This window comes from Gymnoscopelus microlampas, assembly GCF_963454915.1.
Source record: "Gymnoscopelus microlampas genome assembly, chromosome: 3".
NCBI lineage: Eukaryota > Metazoa > Chordata > Actinopteri > Myctophiformes > Myctophidae > Gymnoscopelus > Gymnoscopelus microlampas.
In genome coordinates, this window is record NC_139940.1 from 45299746 (window position 1) to 45320374 (window position 20629).

Sequence of the window (20629 nt, forward strand, 5' to 3'; positions counted from 1 at the left end):
ATCCTGGGCGCTACTCTCCCTCTGCCAGCCTGGGGAGAGCCCAGAACTGAGCTCATGCTTCCTTCAATGCATGAGGAGCTAGCAGGCCGCTTCTTATCACCTGACAGGGGGGAGTTTCCCCGGTAGGACGTATAGCGTGTGGAAAACCATTCATTGCAATGATATTGCATTAAATATGACTCTGATATGATACTGCATATTTATCTGCAAGCCAAGCATAACACAAAACCTGAGATCACTAACCCTAACCCCCCCCCCCCTGAAGAAGAGACCATGACCTATAAGTGATTACATGGACATAACATTGAACCCTTCAAGGGAAGAACCAAAGTGAAGAACTAAATGCCACAAAGGAGGAGGCTGGGGAGGTGGAGGGAGTTTGGTCACTGACAAGCTGCAGGAGAGGTGCTGTGTGACCTATGTTGAGCGTGTAGTGTGAAGAGTTAACTCATTAGCTGCCAATCACGTAGATCTACGCGAACCTATTTATAGCCGCCATGTGCCAATCGCGTAGATCTACGTGAACTAAAAAAATACACAAAAAAAAAAAAAAAAACTTTTAAAGATATAGACTCCTATCCACTTCCTTGTTAACTTAAAACTTAAAAATTATTTATCTCGGCTCCTGAGAACTTCATTTTTTTCAATGAAAAATCTCTGGCACTGGCTAGAAATATTCAGAAATACCTCTTTATGGCGTTCTGCTTAAAAAAGACCTCCTAGAATTTTGTATTTATTTTGTCTAATTTCCTAATATCAACAAAAGACAGATTTTGGTGTAATGTGCAAGGCAAAACATATTTTACTGCCGTCACTACACCTTGTGTCAATCGGTCATTTTACAGGCACTGTGAGATGGCATAGCTTAAAAAGATCATGTTGACTTTTCAATGAATCAATATCCTGTGCGTGTGCGCACGCGCGTGTGTGTGTGTGCACACGTGTGTGTGTGTGTGTGTGTGTGTGTGTGTGTGTGTGTGTGTTTTAGCCGTGCAGGTGCTGTAGACGGCTTTAGGAATTGATTGCCGCTGATCCTACCACCCCTATTAATTAGGGTGTAAAGTGGACATAGCCGGTTCGCGATGGGGTTAATAGTGACTTGATTTTCTGTCTGCTAGATGGGAAATGAGATCTAGGCTCGGGCCGGCAAGCGGCCTCACCTTCCCCATTGTTCGCGTTTACACGGCTGACCTGACAGAGAGAGGAGATAGCCGCGGTCGTGCGCACACACACACACACACACACACACACACACACACACACACACACACACAGGTCTGAATGGAGGGAGGCAGGCGGAGGGGCTGGTGATGTGGCTCCTCCGGCAGCCATTCAGTTACACAGAGAAAGTGAGCACACGCTCCCAGTGGTGGAAATACTTGGATATTTTACTTAAGTAAGAGTATCAATACCTCAATGTAGACAAACTAGTCTGTTTCAAGTAAAAGTAGCCTGTGTTCAAAACGTTACTTGAGTAAAAGTTGAAAAGTATTGGCATCACAATATACTTAAAGTACCAAAAGTAAAAGTATAAAAAATGTTTGAAAATAGCAGATCTACAAATAGGCTATGTATACAACAGGGCTAAAGTGGTTAATGCATGTTTTATAATATAAAAATGTATAGTCTGCAAAGTAACTAGTAACTTAAAGTTTTCAAATAATTGTAGTGGAGTAAAAGTACAATATTTGCCTCTGAGATGTAGTGGAGTAGAAGTGAAAGCATTGAAAATTGGAAATACTCCAGTAAAGTCAAAGTACCTCAAAATTGTACTTAAGTACAGCACTTGTATACATGTACTTAGTTACTTTACATCACTGCATGCTCCTTCCCTTGCTTGTGTGGGAAAGCCTATTGCCCGACACATTGGAAAAGCCAGTGTAGCAGAACATCTGTATTACCATACCTCTCTCTCTCGGGCACGCGCGCGCACGCGTGTGTGTGTGTGTGTGTGTGTGTGTGTCCCACCACCACATGCTGTTCTAACCCATGCTTTTTTGAAATGGGACACGAGAGGGAATATGGAGAGAGACACTCTCATTCTCGCCCTGTGTTCTCCATGAACCAGAGAGCAAACAAGCAAATCAATAACCGTAATGGCCGCCCGCCGCCCCGCTCTAACGGCTCAACTTTGTAATGGCCCCAAAAAACGGAGGCGGAGGCGACGGCGGCAGCACGGCATGTGTTGTATAGCGGCGCGGCACAGCCAGCCATAACATCCATACTACTACAGGCTGTCTGGGACATTGTTGTCGCCGCTGCTACTGCCGGGAAGTATGATTAGGTCATGAGGGAGAGAGAGAGAGAGAGAGAGAGAGAGAGAGAGAGAGAGAGAGAGAGAGAGAGAGAGAGCGGCTTGTACCTTAACCCATTAAGACTATTCTGAAAAAACATCTGTTTCTATATTAGTGGTTCCCAAACTTTTTCATGTCAAGGACCCTCAAAATGATATGTATTTGACTGCGGACCCCCATCTCAAAATGTTTTGTTCCAGGGACCCCCCAGAAGCAAAGATTTGAGTTAAAAATGTTCGGTTTAAAAGAATATATAGTCAACGATTTACACACATTTTCATGATTTTTCAAAAATAGCAGATATACAAGCTCATAGTGCGGCACTCGGTGCCGCGCTATGAGCTTGTAGATCTGCTATTTTTGAATAGCCCAAAGTGTAAAATAATGTTTTTTTAGCTCACATCAAAAAGTGACACAGATGCGTTCCAGGTCTTAATGGGATAAAACACTAGTTTCTGGGAGAGAACGACCCTTGCGGTGCAACCATATGTTTCTCCTTATACACACACCTTCACCATCCTCTACAGCATGGGGTCTTCAACAGGGGGTCCCGGACCCCTAGGAGAGTCAGTGTAGGGGGGAAAAAAGAGCAGACCAAGTTCAGAGCCAACGGTAAAGTTGACTAAATATTGAGGGTTGTAGAGGTTAACTACCTGAAAATATATTTTTTTACACACAACATGCATCCAATATGTAAGTGGGGGGTCCCTGCTTTATCTATCTCTCAGCTAGGGGGTCCTTGGGCTGAAAAACGTTGAAGACTCCTGCTCTACTGCAGTGGTTCTCAACCTATTCTGGCCTATTCAGACCCCCCCAAAATAATCATAATTTGAACTGGGGACCCCCCACCCTGACAAGCACCTAGAATTAGCAGATGTAAGAAGGGGGAGGGGGGGGGGGGGTCCAAGGAAAGAAGGTTGGGTGGGGACCACTTCTCTACTGTCCCTTAAGACTAATTTATGCCTAATTTAGGGCGGGTGACCCTTTTCACTTGACAATCTGTCATGTTCAGCAGGTGATGGTGTTGTAATATGACATAGGGTTTACGACAGGGTCGTTACTAGATGGCCACCCTAAAGGAAGGAAGAAAGAAGGCATGGGGTTAATTCAATTACATTTATTGACAGCCAGGGCGTTCTTATTGATCGGTGAGCTGTTAGTAGGATTACGTTTAGGCATGGTTTGGGTGTTAAGGTCCTGGGGAGGGGCGTGGACTGCTGAGACTGGTTGTGTCCTTTCTAGGCTGACCATCAGTGGTGGTGGACAGCAGTGATGGTCGCATTGTGAGCTTGTAGATCGGCTATTTTCAAATGGCTGTAATCGTATATAGGGCTGAAGTGGTACATTTTGTAATAATAATCCAAATCTAAGTAACTAGAAGTAAAAGTACTGACATTTTAAAATACAGTAAAAACACCTCAAAAGTTTACTTAAGTACAATACTTGAGTAAATGTACTTAGTTACTTTACAGCACTGGTGGACAGTAACGAAGTACCTTTACTTGAGTACTGGACTTAGATTAGAGAACAGTACTCAAGTATTTTTGGAAGCTCATGACTTTCACTCCGCTATACAGTTCAAATAGAAATGTTGTACTTTTGACTCTTCTACAGTACATTCTGTACTTACAAAAATATATTATGAATGAACCACTTAAGCCCTATTTCAAATATAGTGAAAATAACCGATCTACAAGCGCACAGTGTGTAGATCTGCTTGTAGATCTGCTATTTTCACTATTGTTGAAAATGCGTTACCAATTTTTCTTGGTGAATAAATATTCAAAATGGCAATACATCATGCACTTGAGTATTTACATGAGTACATATACTTTGTCCAACACCGGTGGTCGACCATGTAGTAATGACCTCATAGCATGGGTGGGTGGGTGGGGGGAGAGAGAGAGAGTGACACTTTAACTGCCCACTCTTCTGTTTATGGCCAGGTTTCTATGACAACCACTTCCTGCAGCAAATCCCAGGGGGAGTGGTGGTGACAGAGGGGTCCTGTATAGAAGAAGAGGATTTATACAACCCCTCCGTGTAGTGTAGACTGTAGAGGCATGGCTCCATTCAGTGTGTCTCACCTCCCAAGCACTCTCTGTTCTCCCGCTTCTCTGTCAGGGCATGGTGTTCAACAGCGTTGCCATGTCTGCTTATCTGAAGCCACTTTGGGCTTGTTTTTCTGTAACGTCGCTTGTAAATATTGGTAGGTTGCGGTTTTTGAGGGCTTTGTTTGTAAAGTGTCGTTGCTTATTAGGGCTTTAAAGTGCTCATGTGGCCTTTATAATATAGTCACTTCTTTTGGGCTTGTTTTCATTGACTTGGTTGCTTATCTCTCTCGCGAAATCTGGCAACACTGGTGTGCAATAACCCTCCTTGTTGGAGCCGGTTTCTGACAGAAAGATTGTGAAAGAAAAAAAGTACAACAAACAACCATTTTGCTGCATGGCTTCCCACAGTAAAGAGGTAATTTACTCCAAAGCTGATGCGTGTCATGCTTTTTTGTGGGAGCGGCCGTGACCCCTCGCGGCTGACATTTTTTTAATTGCGTTAGATGAAAGGCCAGGCCGGTGGGAGAGGGGGGGGGGGGGTCCTAGTATGACAGCATGTTTTTACAGGAAATGATCCGGCTGATTGCGTGTCGGGTGACTCGATCTACAGTATATATTGTTGCTGTCGGGCAGAAACCTCTTACAGTGTCTCCATATTTTAACTTTTTGTGTTTTTTTGTAAATTTGAATCCTGAAAAGTTACAGTTTTGGACATAATAGGTTTCCACCCGACAGAGACGATATATGGCTCGTTTGACAAAAGTAGGAAAATAAAGTCACCCAGCTTTCCGAGGGCTTCGGTGTGTGTGTGGGATTTGGATGGAGGATGGGCCATATCCCTGGTCTCTCAGTTAGCTGAACCTCAGGACTTACCAAGGGCGGAGCTGTGTTCTGTTTTGGGTTTGATATGGGGAAAACAAAAAATAAATCTTATCGCAAGAAAATTGGGAGTTATGCGTAGTGCTATAGGCTGATCATGAATGCCCCGCGGCTGACGTCATCCCAAAGCCTATACCGCTTGTGCAAGGACGTGCTGTGATTGGCCAGTAGACACTTGAGTCGGCTCATGAGAACGTTCGGCATGGCGACTTGCTCGCTTTAGCTCACTCGGTGGTGCCTCTCGTGGCTCAAGTTCGCTTGAGACGGCGCACCTCCGTCGTGGTGTAAAACTCTGCTTTATCGGACAAAAAAATTGTCCGCCGTTGTTTTAGGCGAGAGGCAGCTCCGCGTTGGTCACAGACGCGGGCGCGTGGTTATAGCACAGGCGATATAGGCTTTGGTATGTCCCCCCAGGCTCGTGTCACAATGTGTGTAATGTTTTCTTACCCTGGGAGTCCTCTAAGTGTACTTGAGAGCTGAGTAACTTTCGTGGTGGTACTGAGCCTTGGTGGAGTGAGTCCCAGGACCCCTCCAGTAATCTGTTTCAATTTGATGTGTGTGTGTGTGTGTGTGTGTGTGTGTGTGTGTGTGTGTGTGTGTGTGTGTGTGTGTGTGTGAGTGCTCCACACACCAGCGGGCCCCGTTCCCATCACACGCTCCACCACCACAGATTGTTTAGAGAGAAGGGCCTCGCTGAGCTCCTCACAAAGTGCCGTGATCATTCTGCTCGTGCCCGCTGCGCTGAGATGCTAATAACAGCCATAAGCGTTTTCTCTCTAGTTTTTTCCTTAATTGTTTTGTGATTTTCCTAAGGTGAAGATTATGTGTATTGTCATTTTCTTGGCTGAACTATCTCTGGCAGTAACTAACGCTAATTATTCAATTAAAAACCACATCATTGTCACAATGCATCTGCTAACGGAGTGTAACCACCTGAATTCTAAAACCTCGTCTCTCCATGCGTGGGAAAACAAACTAATCTACCGCTCATACAAAGGGGAATCCCGCTTTGCTAAGGAAGATATTAGGTAGGTCTTCAGGCAGGGCTGCTCTGCTGCGTTCAGTCCCCCCAATCCAGTGGAAAAGCAAACTCTGTACGAGCTCCGTATGTAACTACCGGGATTCAAACCGCTCGATCGCCATTGGTTTTCATCCTCGTTATATAGGGACTGTGAGAAGGCCTTTGTTTGACCTTGGGGCACAGTAGTTTGGTTAAGTAATTTGGGGGCCCGCCCGTGGAGAGCTTTATAGGTGATTAAAATCATTTTAAAATCAATTCTACGGTCAATTGGTAGCCAATGTAATGAAGCAAGCACAGGTGTGATGTGTGACCTTCCAAATAATGTATTAGTTAAAAGTCCAGCGGACGCATTCTGCACCAGCTGGAGGCGGTTGTATAAACGAGCGACTCAGGGTAATAAACAAGGAATTACAATATAGTCCAAACGGGAGGAAATTAAAGAATGGATGAGGTTTTCCTTTTCCGGGTGTTGAGGGGTTCACCACTTTCACAATGTTTCAAAAATAGCCGGTATTTTTGAGGGAGATATTCGGCATCTGGTCTTCTTCGGGCAGTGCTACTCTGCTGCGTTTATTCTACTAGTGAGTACCACTGAGAATGACAGAGTAAAAGTTAACCTGGAAAACACAAATACTTATTGTATTTGTATTACGTATTGTATTGCATTATGTCTGTGGTTGTTTTGTTGGCTTGTCTTTTAGCTGCCATTTCGTTGCTGATGATGACAGTGCACTAATGAAAACAGCTGTACGGAGCGCTGTGACAAGGTGTTAAGACAACAGCTCACACCAAGCACGCATCTCACCAGATGTGCTGAATTAATTAATGACTGCGGCTTGTACTTTAACCCATAAGTCCGGGAACGAAATTCTGTGTAACCACTTATACCATTATTTTATACTTTGGGCTGTTAAAACAATAGCAGATATACAAGCTCATAGCGCGGCACAGTATGAGCTTGTAGATCTGCTATTTGTTTTTGAATTTGTGCAAATCTTTGAATATATAATTGAAGATTTTTAATTCAAATCTTTGCTCCTTGGGGTCCCTGGAACAACATATTTTGAGATGGGGGTCCGTGGCCAAATACATTTTGGGGGTGCTTGACATGAAAACGTTTTAGAACCACTGATACTGTACATATATATTTTTTTTCTTCAAAAAACAGTTTTAGACGACATTTGTATAGAATTTCACAATTTTTCAAAAGATAGGTACCCTCACAAAAACATGCAGTAATCCTGGTCTCTATACTGCCTCCCCCTGGTCAGCCGGGCATGAGCTCAGTTCGGGGCTCTCCCCAGGCTGGCAAAGGGAGAGTAGCACCCAGGATTACAAGCTTAGGCAAATGGCACTGGGTGAAAAAAATGGGTTACAAAAATCTATTAAAAAATTGTCATGTCTCACCTATAGACACAGGATCTGACATGAATTTTTACCTGATGGTCAAGATTCAATTTATCCCCCCCGAGCAAGCAGGCCTGGCTCTATTAGCTCAATGGTAAAAATGTCAGCACTTGCGCAGGAAACCGGGTTCAAATCCGGTGGTAGAAGAGGAAAGTTACATAGTGCTGCTTTAACAAACACAAAGCTTGTCTAGGGGGTCCCTGGCACAGAATGTTTTCCGATGCCGGGGTGGTCCACGGCCAAATACATGAGAAGTGAACCACTGCATTGGCCAAGAGTATTGATGCTTTGCATGCTGTAGGTATTACACACCTCAGTGCATCACAGGGAAGGGTGTCTGGAGCATGTGCTTCACACTGAATATACTTAACAAAATGCACACACACCATTGTAAGCACGTTATGGGACAAAAAGGGCCAAAACAGAGTAGGGTGGTAATAACTATACAAATGTAAGCATTTACTGTGTGTAGTACTATCAAAGTATTGTAGTATGACTATGCTATATAAATAATACAGTACTTTACAGTAGCATTTGTGAACAAGTAAAGTAAGTATAAATAGCATAAATAGTAGTCAATGCAAAGGTACAGTATTGTGCCCATTTCTTTTTTCATAGGGGAGAGGGGTTTTAGAGCTTATAGTACTTATGTGACCTGACTAATGGAGGAACCAGTAACCCTACAGTATGATTGGCATTTATCATTTCTATAATAGGGTAGAAATACAACGTAGAACATCTCTTCATTCCTCTAGTGCCGACGGGAAAAAAAACCTCTTGACCGCCAAGCGGTTTTAATCTTTGTTCAATTTGTTCGGCACGTTTAATCGAACATAAACAAGCCTGGGCGAGGTGCGAAGGGTCACATTAACCTTGACCTCCGGCCCGCCGGCTCAGTGACACATCGGCTCTAAAAGTCCCATCATGCAACAGTGCAGTGGTGGAAAGTAACTAAGTACATGTGCTCTTACTCAAGTACTGTACTTTGAGTACAACTTTGAGGTCATTTTACTTTACTGGAGTGTTTCCAATTTTCAATACTTTTACTTCTACTCCACTACATCTCAGAGGCAAATATTGTACTTTTACTCCGCTACAATTGTTTGAAAACTTTAGTTACTAGTTATTTTGCAGCTATAAATGATTACATTATAAAACATACATAAACCACTTTAGTCCTATTTTATACCTAGGCTATTTGAAAATAGACGATCTACAAGCTCACAACGCGTCGCATTGCGACGCGTTGTGAGCTAAATTGAATGATTTCTACATATATAAGCCGCACTGGACTATAAGCCGCGGGTGTAAAATCCCTATATTTAGGAAGTCCCCTAGTGGCCGTTAGCTATATAAATCCATAGATAAGCCGCACCGTTATATAAGCCGCAGGGTCGAAAAATGGGAAAAAAGTCGCAGCTTATAGTCCGAAATTTACGGTACTTTAAGTACATCGTGATAGAGAAACACAATCTCTATTGAGAGGGGTCAGACCTAATCTGCCCAGGGCCCGTTTTTTTTTGCAATGGCATGCTCGTCTGGAACCAGTGTGTCTCACAGGCGTCTGGGGGGCTTTAGCGTCGGCGACAATGATGATTGAGCTACCGAGCAGAGAGACTGCTGCTCCCTCCTGTCAGAGAGGCGGAACGTTCTGGGCTGAAGTTTGGAAGGAAAGGGGGGAACGCTTCAGGGGGGCGCTGCTGCCGCCGCCTCGCTCGCTCGGCTATTTATCACGCGGCAAGACGTTCCGTTTTACGCTCAGGAGACTCCTCGACGGGCCCCTAATAAACGTTTAGAGCAGATGAAATATTCATGCAGAGTTAAATATGGATCCTGGAGCCAGTCGCCGGGCATTAAACATAGTCAATACTGATCAGCGTTGACAGTCACCCCACTTCTCTCCTTTTTATATATTCCCCCGGCCCCTCGCTCACTCTCTCTCTCCAGATTCTTGTGGTCTCGCCTGTAAGCGCTCGCAGTCGGTGCCATGAGGGAGGAATTACCCATGCAGAATGGCAGGGGAAGACAGCATAGGAGAGATAGGGGGGGAGAGAGAGAGAGAGAGAGATGCCCCCGATGCATGTTTATGATGAGCGAATGGAGCAGTCGGAGGTGTCGGCCAGTTTTTATCGATGTTAACTAACTAACCGTAAAACAGAGATCGCTACTCCGGGCGGGCAGAGGCTGTTTTTCTTCTCCGACAGCCTCACGCAACAGCGAGTTAGCCTCGGATGAGATTGGACTCGACTCAAAACACACGCACACACGCAAAAGGTACACTCTCACTCCACGTGTGTGTGTGTGTGTGTGTGTGTGTGTGGACCCACATGCATGAGCATGAAACTCGATTCCCATTCTGTTTAGCATATCAGTTGCCAAGTTACGTCCAAACTCCCTAGGAAGGTTTTGAAAGGAAAAAATACGTGCTCGCACCGGAAGTTTGATGAAATGCATTGCAGTGGATGGAGCCGGTTGGACCAGCTCATGAACAAACATTATTTGACGATTGCGACCGTTGTCATATAATCGGTTCAGGAATATAAAAGAAGACATATCACAGGTTGTTTTCTAATCACTTGCTTTTTGATGTGCACAGTACATCATCTTATTGAGACATCTAAACAGCGGCAGGTATCGTTTCTGTCTCGGAGGTATCGCGAGATTTGGCTGCCAGACAGGAAAATGGTGGACAGTCTCGCCATACCGTGGCCGTTCAGAAACTTACTTTGTGGTCTTCAGATACCTCTATAGAATTATACAGTGTACACATCGAAAAGCAACTCAGCAGAAAACAATGTGTGATATGTCTTCTTTTATATTCTTGAACCGATTATATGACAACGGTCGCAATCGTTCAGAAATAATGTTTGTTCATGAGCTGGTCCAGACGGCTCCATCCACTGCAATGTAGTGTTGATTTCGTCGACTAAAACTATGACGAAAAATGTTCGGCGACTACCTTTTTTGACTGACTAAAACTAAATATAAACGAAATAAAAACTACGATACGTTGACTAAAACTAGACTAAATATATTTCCAATTTTGTTAACAAATAAAAACTAGACTAAAATGTTAGGGAGGGACTAATGGAGAAGAGATCCAGTAGAACTACAAGACAAGTCATTTTATGTTCGGTTGCGCTCGGGTGTTGCGCTCTGACTGCGACGCGTTGTGAGCTTGTAGATCGGCTATTTTCAGCATGCAAAAGTGTAAAATCATTCATTACGACGCAAGGCACCGCCAAAATACATTTTAGTCGACTAAATCAACTGTAGATTTAGTCGACTAGTCTTATGATATTTAGTCGATTAAAACTAGACAAAGACTAAAACATTTCAGATGACTAAAATATGACTAAAACTAAATGGAATTTTATTTAAAAGACTGTGACTAAAACTAAATCAAAATCAACACTGCTGCAATGTAGTATTTCATCAAACTTCTGTGCGAGGTTTGCCACCAATATATCTAGAGAATGGACAGACTGCACGTCTTTTCCTTTCCAAACCTTCCTTGCTCCAACCCTGTCCACGGTATCTTTCTTTTTATCGCACCAAAATCATCTTGCGTTTAAGCCCTCCTCCGCACAACTGCGTCCACTTTGTCACGGGCAATGACGCATCGCCAGCGTGCAACAGGGTTTTCCACTGTGGGGGATCATCATCAGAGTGCGACAGAGTGTTTGATTTAACCCATTCAGACCTGGAACGCATCTGTGTCACTTTTTGATTTGAGCTAAAAAGGCATTGTTTTACACTTTGGTTATTCAAAAATAGCAGATATACAAGCTCATAGCGCGGCACCGAGTGCCGCGCTACGAGCTTGTAGATCTGCTATTTTTGAAAAATTGTGAAAATGTGTGCAAATCTTTGAATATATTGTTTTAAAGTGAACATTAACTAAAATCTTTGCTTCTGGGGGGGGTCCCTGGAACAAAATATTTTGAGGTGGGGTCCGCGGTCAAATACGTCATCATTTTGTGGGTCCTTGACATGATTTTTTTTGAAAAGCACTGATATAGAAACATACGTTTTTCAGAAAACCGTTTTTAGAAGACAGGATTTAGAAGCCATTTTGCAGAATTGGAACCTCAGGCCTCAATGATTTAATGAAGACTAGGGACCGGCTGCAAACGAACGAAACATCCACACACAGGCTGCAGGGCTGGCGGTCTCCCACAGTGCAGTGCACTCATCTGGTGCATCAGGAAGTAAACAAATAGTGCCACAGGCCAGAACAGCTGGGGGACTATGGTGGGCCGCGGGCAACGAGAGGGAGGGAGGGAGGGAGGGAAGTGGCGCTAGTGGCGGCTCCGCCATCGGCGGATCCTCTGCGGCGTAAAAAAAGCCTCGAACTATGCTATTGATCGACGGCTGTGGATGAGCGAAAGGGGGAGGAGGGCATGGCGATTATTCCTCATGAATGTCGAAAGCAGCTTTGCTTTGCTTGCATATCGGAAATTGAGATGTTTGTGCTTTACTGGAGGCCTCTTACACGCTCAATTCCCCCCTTTTTTTTTAGCAAGGTTCACTTCACACACATCCTGCGTGGAACGCTGATTGGCCTTTTGTAAGGAACGCACGCGGCGATCGATGGTGAACAGAATCTATGATGAATGATGAATGTCAGGTCACCTATTGATAGAAATCTTCAGAGAGAGAGAGAGAGAGAGAGAGAGAGAGAGAGAGAGAGAGAGAGAGAGAGAGAGAGAGAGAGAGAGAGAGAGAGAGAGAGAGAGAGAGAGAGAGAGAGAGAGAGAGAGAGAGAGAGAGAGAGAGAGAGAGAGAGAGAGAGAGAGAGAGAGAGAGTGCATACTGTGTGTGTGTGTAGTGGTGTAAAGTAACTACAGTAAGTACATTACTCAAGTACTGTACTTAAGTCCATTTTTGTGAGGGCCTGTAAGAAAGGAGAAGGAATCACGCTCTGTGTGTGGGAGAAGAATGAGAGAAGGTGGGAGGGAGTAGTTGGATGGACGGGCGCAGGGTGCTGAGTTCAAGGGGAGTGTCAAATGGGTTTCATTAGAAATGAAATGGCAGTGCATGGAAATAATATATTCTCAAAGCGTCCTCGCCACTGACTCTAATTATGAGCAAGGCTGCCAAATGAATAGGGGCGCACTCGTTACCTCAATTACTCCACGTAGACACATATTTGTGGCTTCCATTTAGAAAAAGGAACACACTGCCAGGGACACAATTGGGACTAATTTCTCCAATGGCGACGACTCACTGTTGTGTGAGAAGAGAGAAAAAAGACATTGAAAATGTTTTATTTTGTGTTCTTTTCTTCTTTCTCCAAAGGTCTGATCCGGTTACAGGAGCTCATCAAGGCTCCGTCTCGCTACAACATCCGGTTAAAGATCCGCCAGTTGCCGGCCGATACCAAGGACGCCAAGCCTCTCCTGAAGGAGATGAAGAGGGGGAAAGAGTTCCACATCATCTTCGACTGTGGCCATGAAATGGCCGCCGGGATCCTAAAGCAGGTAGGTGTCGTGTGTGTGTGTGTGTGTGTGTGTGTGTGTGTGTGTGTGTGTGTGTGTGTGTGTGTGTGTGTGTGTGTGTGTGTGTGTGTGTGTGTGTGTGTGTGTGTGTGTGTGTGTGTGTGTGTGTGTGTGTGTGTGTGTGTGTGTGTGTGTGTGTGTGTGTGTGGCCCAGTGCTTTTCAACCCTTTTCATATCAAGGTCCATTATTTAGTCTGCATTTGAGCCACGGACCTAGCCTGGAAACCAGACTATTCTGCAATTGCAACAAAAAAAGAAATGGACTAGCACCGCTCAGTTATGATTGGATTGCACTCCCTCCGAAGTAACGAGGGACCAATCAGGACCCAGTATTGCAAATATGGGGCGGGTTTATCACCAGAGGCATTATTTTAATTCGCCCCTTGGAAATGCAGGTTCGAAACAGAGATTCCAGACTAATATCTATGCAGTGATATTAGTCTGGCCATGCCGGGCTACCACGGACCAACGTTTGATGATATTTAGACTCTCAGAACCAAGAATTGGAATATTCCATGCTGTATTGATGTGGTACCAATAGGAGAGATAACAGGCAAACGTTGATCAAAAAGTAATGCATATGTTTAACAATAATTTAACTCTTGAGAGCGTAAAATGAAACCAAATGGACCCTTACGGGTCCATTTGGTTTCATTTTACGCTCAAGAGTTAAATTAAAATCTAATAAGGGTCCAATTTGGTTACCAACTCTCTTATCATTTAGCTGGGGACCACCTGGAACCCACTCAAGGACCACTGGTGGTCCCCGGACCACTGGTTGAGAACCGCTGGTGATATCTGACCCAAGCAGGCCTGATATCTCCCTTGCCGGTCGAGAATTGATCGTGCAACTTACGTGTCGTTTCACCAATTGCTTTTGGTAACATGGTTCACCTCACACTGCAAGTGTCTTTTTTCGCATGTCAAATGCCTCTTTTTTTCTTCTCAGCAGCCGTTTGCTCGTGCTGTTAAATACGTGGTTACGGAGGAAACTAGTTTGGATGTCACACAGACTGTGTTTATCCCGTATGAATGATTATGCGCCGCACGGAACACAGGCGTGGGGGGTTAATTTCTGAATTACACCAGGCCCCTGGGTAATACTAGTCCTGTGTGAATAGGGCTTTAGTAGTATATTAGCCTGCAGAAGGTAGCTGTTGTGCAAACATATGGGACTTTGCCTCAGTGCACGGTACATGCACCAAGGGGCCAGCTTCTTCTGAGTTGTAAATTGAGGCTGAATAGGAAGTGATTCATACATGTATGAACGGCCTGTAGTTTCGCGGTTTCACCCCTGCTGGTGTTACTTTATTACATTACTCTCCATTCAAGAGGGTGGGTGGCTCTCATGCCTTGAAGGAGCATGAGCTCGGCTCTAGGCTCTCCCTAGGCTGGCAGAGGGAGTGTAGCGCCCAGGATTACATAGGCAATTGGCACTGGGTGAAAAAATGAGTTACAAAAATCGTGGGATACATTTTTTTTGGGGGGAAAAAATGGGTGGGTTTTTGCCAAACTTTAGACTTGATTGTATTACCTTAATAAACATTTCATACAATATGCTTCCAGTCGCTACAGTTTAAAGTCTTCTTTCAATCACCATGACATGCGTTGTGGTAAGTATGGGTATGCTGTAGGAGGGGGCGTGGCTACCTTGTGATTTGATTTGATTGATTGACAAGCTACACAACCAATAGCATTCATTCCCCACCCCCGCTCTGGTCCCAGCCAATAGCATTCATTCATTTCCATGTTCCAGATATTCACCTGTTTCCTAGGCTGTGTGTTTTCCACTTCCTGTCGGATTTCATTGGATATCATTAGTCATCTGACCAGTTTCATTGGATTTCATTGGATCAAATTGACAGGAAGTGGAACACACACAGGAAGTGAAAAGCCTAGGAAACAGGTGGATAGAAAGATGGCGGATTTGAAATTGCTGAAAAATAGGCTTCATTTACGGTCCGTAGAGTCTACGGGCGTAACTTTGTCCATCCTTTTTTTACTGTCTCTATGACATGTACACAATACATTGTACCTGTACACAGTAAACAGTACCTGTACACACAGTACCCGTTCACCAGTGGTGGAAAGTAACTAAGTACATTTACTCACGTACTGTACTGGATTTGATGCCAGACTTACTTGTAACAGAGTATTTCTACATAGTGGTATTGCTGCAAAATGTGAGCACTTCTTCCACCAGTGGCGTTCACAATACACAGTACAGGTTCCTCCTCAGTGTCAGCCTGCTGGACTTATGCTACGTAGCAGACCTAGCAGAAAAAGACTCAGTTGAACAATTCATATTCCTCATGCTTCCAGGATTTATCAAACATTAAAGACAACATGATTCAGCCCCGGCACTACCGTCCCTCTCCCAGGGTTCTTAACCCATTAAGACCGGGAACGCATCTGTGTGTCATTTTTAGATTTCTTTGGCTATTAAAAAATAGCAGATATACTGCGCTATGAGCTTGTAGATCTGCTATTTGTTTGTAAAAATCGTGGGTCTTTGAATAGCTACATACTTTTAAAGCGAACATTTTTTAACTCAAATCTTCTGGGGGATTCTACAAATGTCTTCTAAATCCTAACAGTTTTTTGAAAAAACGCATGTTGCTCTAATTTCCCAAAAATTATATGTATTTGGCCGTGGACCCCCCATCTCAAAATATGTGTCAGGGACCCCCCAGTAGTTATAACAGAGTAAAAGATGTTCGCTTTAAAAAGTATATAATATATACTTTTGTGCAAATCTTTGAATATTATTCAAAGATTTGCACACATTTTCATGATAAAAAAAAAAAATAGCCCAAAGAAATCTAAAAAATGACACAGATGCGTTCCCGGGTTGAATGGGTTAATCAATGCCAGTGCGCGGCGGATTGCCGGGGAAGGTCAAGGTCTCGTGTCGTTAGTAATGTCGGAGAGAAAGCCCCGCTAATGAGAGGTAATGACAGTCTCCTCTCCTCCGCTCTGATGTGCTCATTACACGTCACGTCACTCATTTAGGGATTCTAACCACCTCTCAGCCCCATTGTCAGACGCTCGGTGGTGGAAAACGTAAAAGTACGGAGAAGTATTGGCATTAATATATAGGGTAGAGTAAGTGATTTTTTTTGGGTTAAATAGCTCAAAATTCTGTTTGTAGTACTCATTGCAATAGAGTGTTTGTTCAGTAGTAGCAGGAGTCTCCATGTCTCTCCAGCTCTTTATTAAAGGGGTAGTTCACGCAAAAAATATATTTTTTCTATCAATTACACACCCCATGATGCTAATGTTTCCGGTAGGAGAGAACACCGGTCATCAAATGATTAGCTTAGGAATGTGACAAAAAACAAAAAAAGTCTCCGCGAATTCAATGCTTCATGGGGTGTGTAAATTGATAGAAAATATATATATTTTTGGGGTGAACTACTCCTTTAAACAGAAGAATTATAGCTTGTCACATGTAACGTAATCTATTACCTCCCGGTCTCGATTACAAACGGAAGCTGGCGGTCTAAAAAGAAGAAAAAAAAGAAACAACAAGAAAGCATAATTCACATATTCCCTTAAGGTTTATTTAAGGCTTATTATTTGACTGTGCTCGGTCATGCGTGGCCCTGTCAAGGGACCGGGCTTATGGCTTATGCAGCATGTGTGAGTCATCGCTGAATGCGGGTCGACCCCCCCCCCGATGGAACAAACAGTGTATAATCATAACATGCTGGAGGGGCTCTTTCAAGCCCACCTGGACTCTCTCTCTTGGTACAGTACCCTGTCTGATACCAAACAACCCATTCCGCTTCCTTCCTTCCTCTTCTCTACCATTTAATCATCCCCCCCATTTCCCCCCCATGCGTCCCTAATCTGTGAGTCATAGTGGTTTAGCCAGCTGCAAGGCTCACCTGGCCCAGTCCCTCCTTAGTGACCTGTTGTGTCACCAAGCATCGTGGCAAGCTTAAGCCATTCAGACCGGGAATGCATCTGTGTCGATTTATTTGGGCTATTGAAAAATAGCAGATATACACGCTCATAGCGCGGCACCGAGTGCCGCGCTACGAGCTTGTAGATCTGCTATTTTTTGAAAAATCGTGAAAATGTGTGCAAATCTTTGAATATGTATACTTTTTTTTTAAAGCGAACATTTGTAACTCACATCTTCGCCTCTGCGGGGGGTCCCTGGAACAAAACGTTTTGAGATGGGGGGGTCCGCGGCCACATAGATACGTATCTAAAAATGTTTTCTAAATCCTAACAGTATGTTGCTGTATCAGTGGTGCTCCAACTTTTCCATGTCAAGGACCACCCAAAATGATATGTATTTGGCCGCGGACCCCCCCATCTCAAAATATGTTGTTCCAGGGACCCCCCAGAAGCACAGATCGGAGTTAAAAATGGTCGCTTAAAAAATATATATATATATAATAATAAATAATAAATAAAAATACAACAAAATAAATAGCAGATCATAGTGCGGCACTCGGTGCCGCGCTATGAGCTTGTAGATCTGCTATTTTTGAATAGCCAAAGAAATCTTAAGTTGACACAGATGCGTTCCCGGTCTTAATGGGTTAAATAGGGGTGGATGGAGCCATGGCTATGTAAAGAAGCTAAGGACACGTGCTCCAACTGGAGCCGGAAGTTTGATGGAATGCATTGAAGTTAATGAGAGCCCGGGTGGACACGCTTATGAATAAATCCTATTTTTGTAATGATTGATTTATATTGTACAAGAAGACGTATCACGTGTTTTCTAATCTATTGTTTTTCCGATATGCAGAGAAAAAAACTAAAGAGCACAGAGTCGTTATCTGACTGCAGTGTGGGGTTTCATCATTCATCATTGGCTTTTTCTGCCTTTATATATATAGTTTTATAGTAGAGATGCACAGGAAACAGGGGGAGAGAGATGGGGAGAGACATGCAGCAAAGGCCGAACGCTAGGTGCCCGGACCTCTAGGCCAGCGGTCCGGGCCACGAGAAATGTTTGACAGACTGTCAATAATTGACATTCAAAAATGTTTTCAACAAAAACATCATAAAAACGCATTTAAAAAAAAAATGGGGCTTAAGACCTGAAGCCGATTCTACATGTCTCCTAAATCTCAACAGTTTTCTGAAAAACCTATGTTTCTATATCAGTGGTGCTCAAACTTTTTCATGTCAAGGACCCCCAAAATGATATGTATTTAGCCGCGGACCCCCATCAAAATATTTTGTTCCAGGGACCCCCAGAAGCAACGATTTGAGTTAAAAATGTTTGCTTTAAAAATATATATATATTCAAAGATTTGCACACATTTTCACGATCTTTCAAAAATAGCAGATGTACAAGCTCGTAGCGCGGCACTCGGTGCCGCGCTATGAGCTTGTATATCTGCTATTTTTGAATAGCCCACAGTGTAAAATAATGCTTTTTAGCTCAAATCTAAAAATGACACAATTCCAGGTCTTAATGGGTTAAGTGATTAAAGAGCCTTTATATTAGACAGACCTCCAAAATAGGCCTACTGATGTTTTATTTTCCCTTCCTTTTCCCCAGACAGATTGTGTTGCAGTGTGCAGTGTACCAGTGTCTGTTCTCAAGTTAGCAAACATGGATGCCTCTCTGCAGGCAGGCAGGGCAGCCGGCACAGCACAGAGGAAAAAAAAACAGGAAGCCTTGTGTGATATGAGGCGAAACCCGGCGGGGGGCCATGTTGAAGCAGACAGCTGTGGGGGGGGTGGCAAGGATTTGAACGCAGCTTTTATCGTGACTCATGTCCCTTAATTAGCAGCGAGTTGGGCTAAATGCTCAAAGCTGCGGTTGGTATGGGGAAGTTTCACGTTGCATTTCTGGAAGATGGATCGATCTCACAAAGCTATATGATTATCCTTCATACAGTATAACCCAATATGTTGCTTAATTCGTCTTTGCCCATTGCATGTGTTTCTTTGCCAGTCATGGTGAGAGATAGATAGCTTATGAGATAGAATGGAATGGAGGGTGGAATGTTTAGTGTGTGGTGGATGGATGGATGGATGGATGGATTTCTTGAGCACAAAGCTCAGTATGCATAGCTCATATATGCCTACACACACACACAATTCAATTCAAAGGAGCTTTATTGGCATGAGAAAACATACGTTTACATTGCCAAAGCAAGTGTCAAAATATAATAAAAACTGTTGAAAATGGGGAAAGTATATACAGTTGGAAGGGGTAAAGCATTGTGTAAACACACACGCACACGCACACACACACACACACACGCACACGCACGCACACACGCACACACACACACACACACACACACACACACACACACACACACACACACACACATAATGTCTTCTCTCTATCTCTGCTTGCATCTATGACTTTCCTAAGCTTGCTTTTTGTCAAGCTTTGTCACACTACGGTACTACATGCATCTATAAACGTACAATGTGTGAGCTTGTAGAGCTATCAGCTGTTTCCAGTGTAAATAACGATGGAGAATAAATTAGGCATCACCCTTTCAATTTCAAGCATTTGACTTAACTCTCTCTCTCTCTCTCTCTCTCTCTTTGTATTACTCTCTATCCTTCACACACAGGCTCTTGCCATGGGGATGATGACAGAATATTATCACTACATCTTCACTACACTGGTAAGTAGAGAAGCTGCATTGTGTTGCACACGGTCTCATAGACATCAGGTCTACCTCAGAGCTTCATCTTTACATATTTTTGGCATTTAAAAAAGCTTCATCTTTACATATTGTCTCTGTCGGGTGGAAACCGACAGTGTCCAAAACCGTTACTTTTCAGGATTCAATTTCAAACACATCAAAAGTAGCAGATCTACAAGCTCCAAACGCGTCGCTTCGCGCCGCGTTTGGAGCTTGAGAGTGTTCTGATCCTATGACAATGAGAGTTTGATACTACTTGAACCCCTAGCATCTCCCTGTTCTGGGGTGAACATTCTGTGAAAATAGCATTTCTACAAGCTCCACAGATCGGCTATTTTCGCCAAATCCCCCCCGGGGGAACCCCAATAAACTAAGTATAGAGGGTTTAAGTGGTTAACTATTTGCCCTGAATGCAGGAGGAAGACGAAAAGCAATGAGAGCGTTAAAAAGGAGTTAGCGAGGGAATTGCTAACGTGTGTGTGTGTGTGTGTGTGTGTGTGTGTGTGTGTGTGTGTGTGTGTGTGTGTGTGTGTGTGTGTGTGTGTGTGTGTGTGTGTGTGTGTGTGTGTGTGTGTGTGTGTGTGTGTGTGTGTGTGTGTGTGTGTGTGAGTGAGTGCGTGCGTGTGCATGTAGGCCTACAGTACAAGCGCGAGGGACTAGAAAAGTGAGAGAGTTAGTTGAGCGATTGGCGTGCTGCGAAGCGGGCCGGCGGCCACGTCAGTTACACAACCGCGGAGTGTCAGAACTAGAAGTCTCTCTCTCTCTCTCTCTCTCTCTCTCTCTCTCTCTCTCTCTCTCTCTCTCTCTCTCTCTCTCTCTCTTCCAGCAGCCAAAA

The 20629-nt window shown here is 43.9% G+C and overlaps 1 protein-coding gene across 1 annotated transcript in view; it reads left to right on the forward strand.

Moving 5' to 3' along the window:
- Positions 1 to 20629, forward strand: part of LOC311042760 (glutamate receptor ionotropic, kainate 2) — a gene marked incomplete at both ends in the record, with an annotated part of 238476 nt that overhangs the window by 71369 nt on the left and 146478 nt on the right. The window contains 2 exons of the mRNA XM_084053745.1: positions 12957 to 13138; positions 19720 to 19773. Coding sequence (XP_083909871.1) covers positions 12957 to 13138; positions 19720 to 19773 — 236 coding nt within the window. The remainder of the gene's footprint in view (positions 1 to 12956; positions 13139 to 19719; positions 19774 to 20629) is intronic.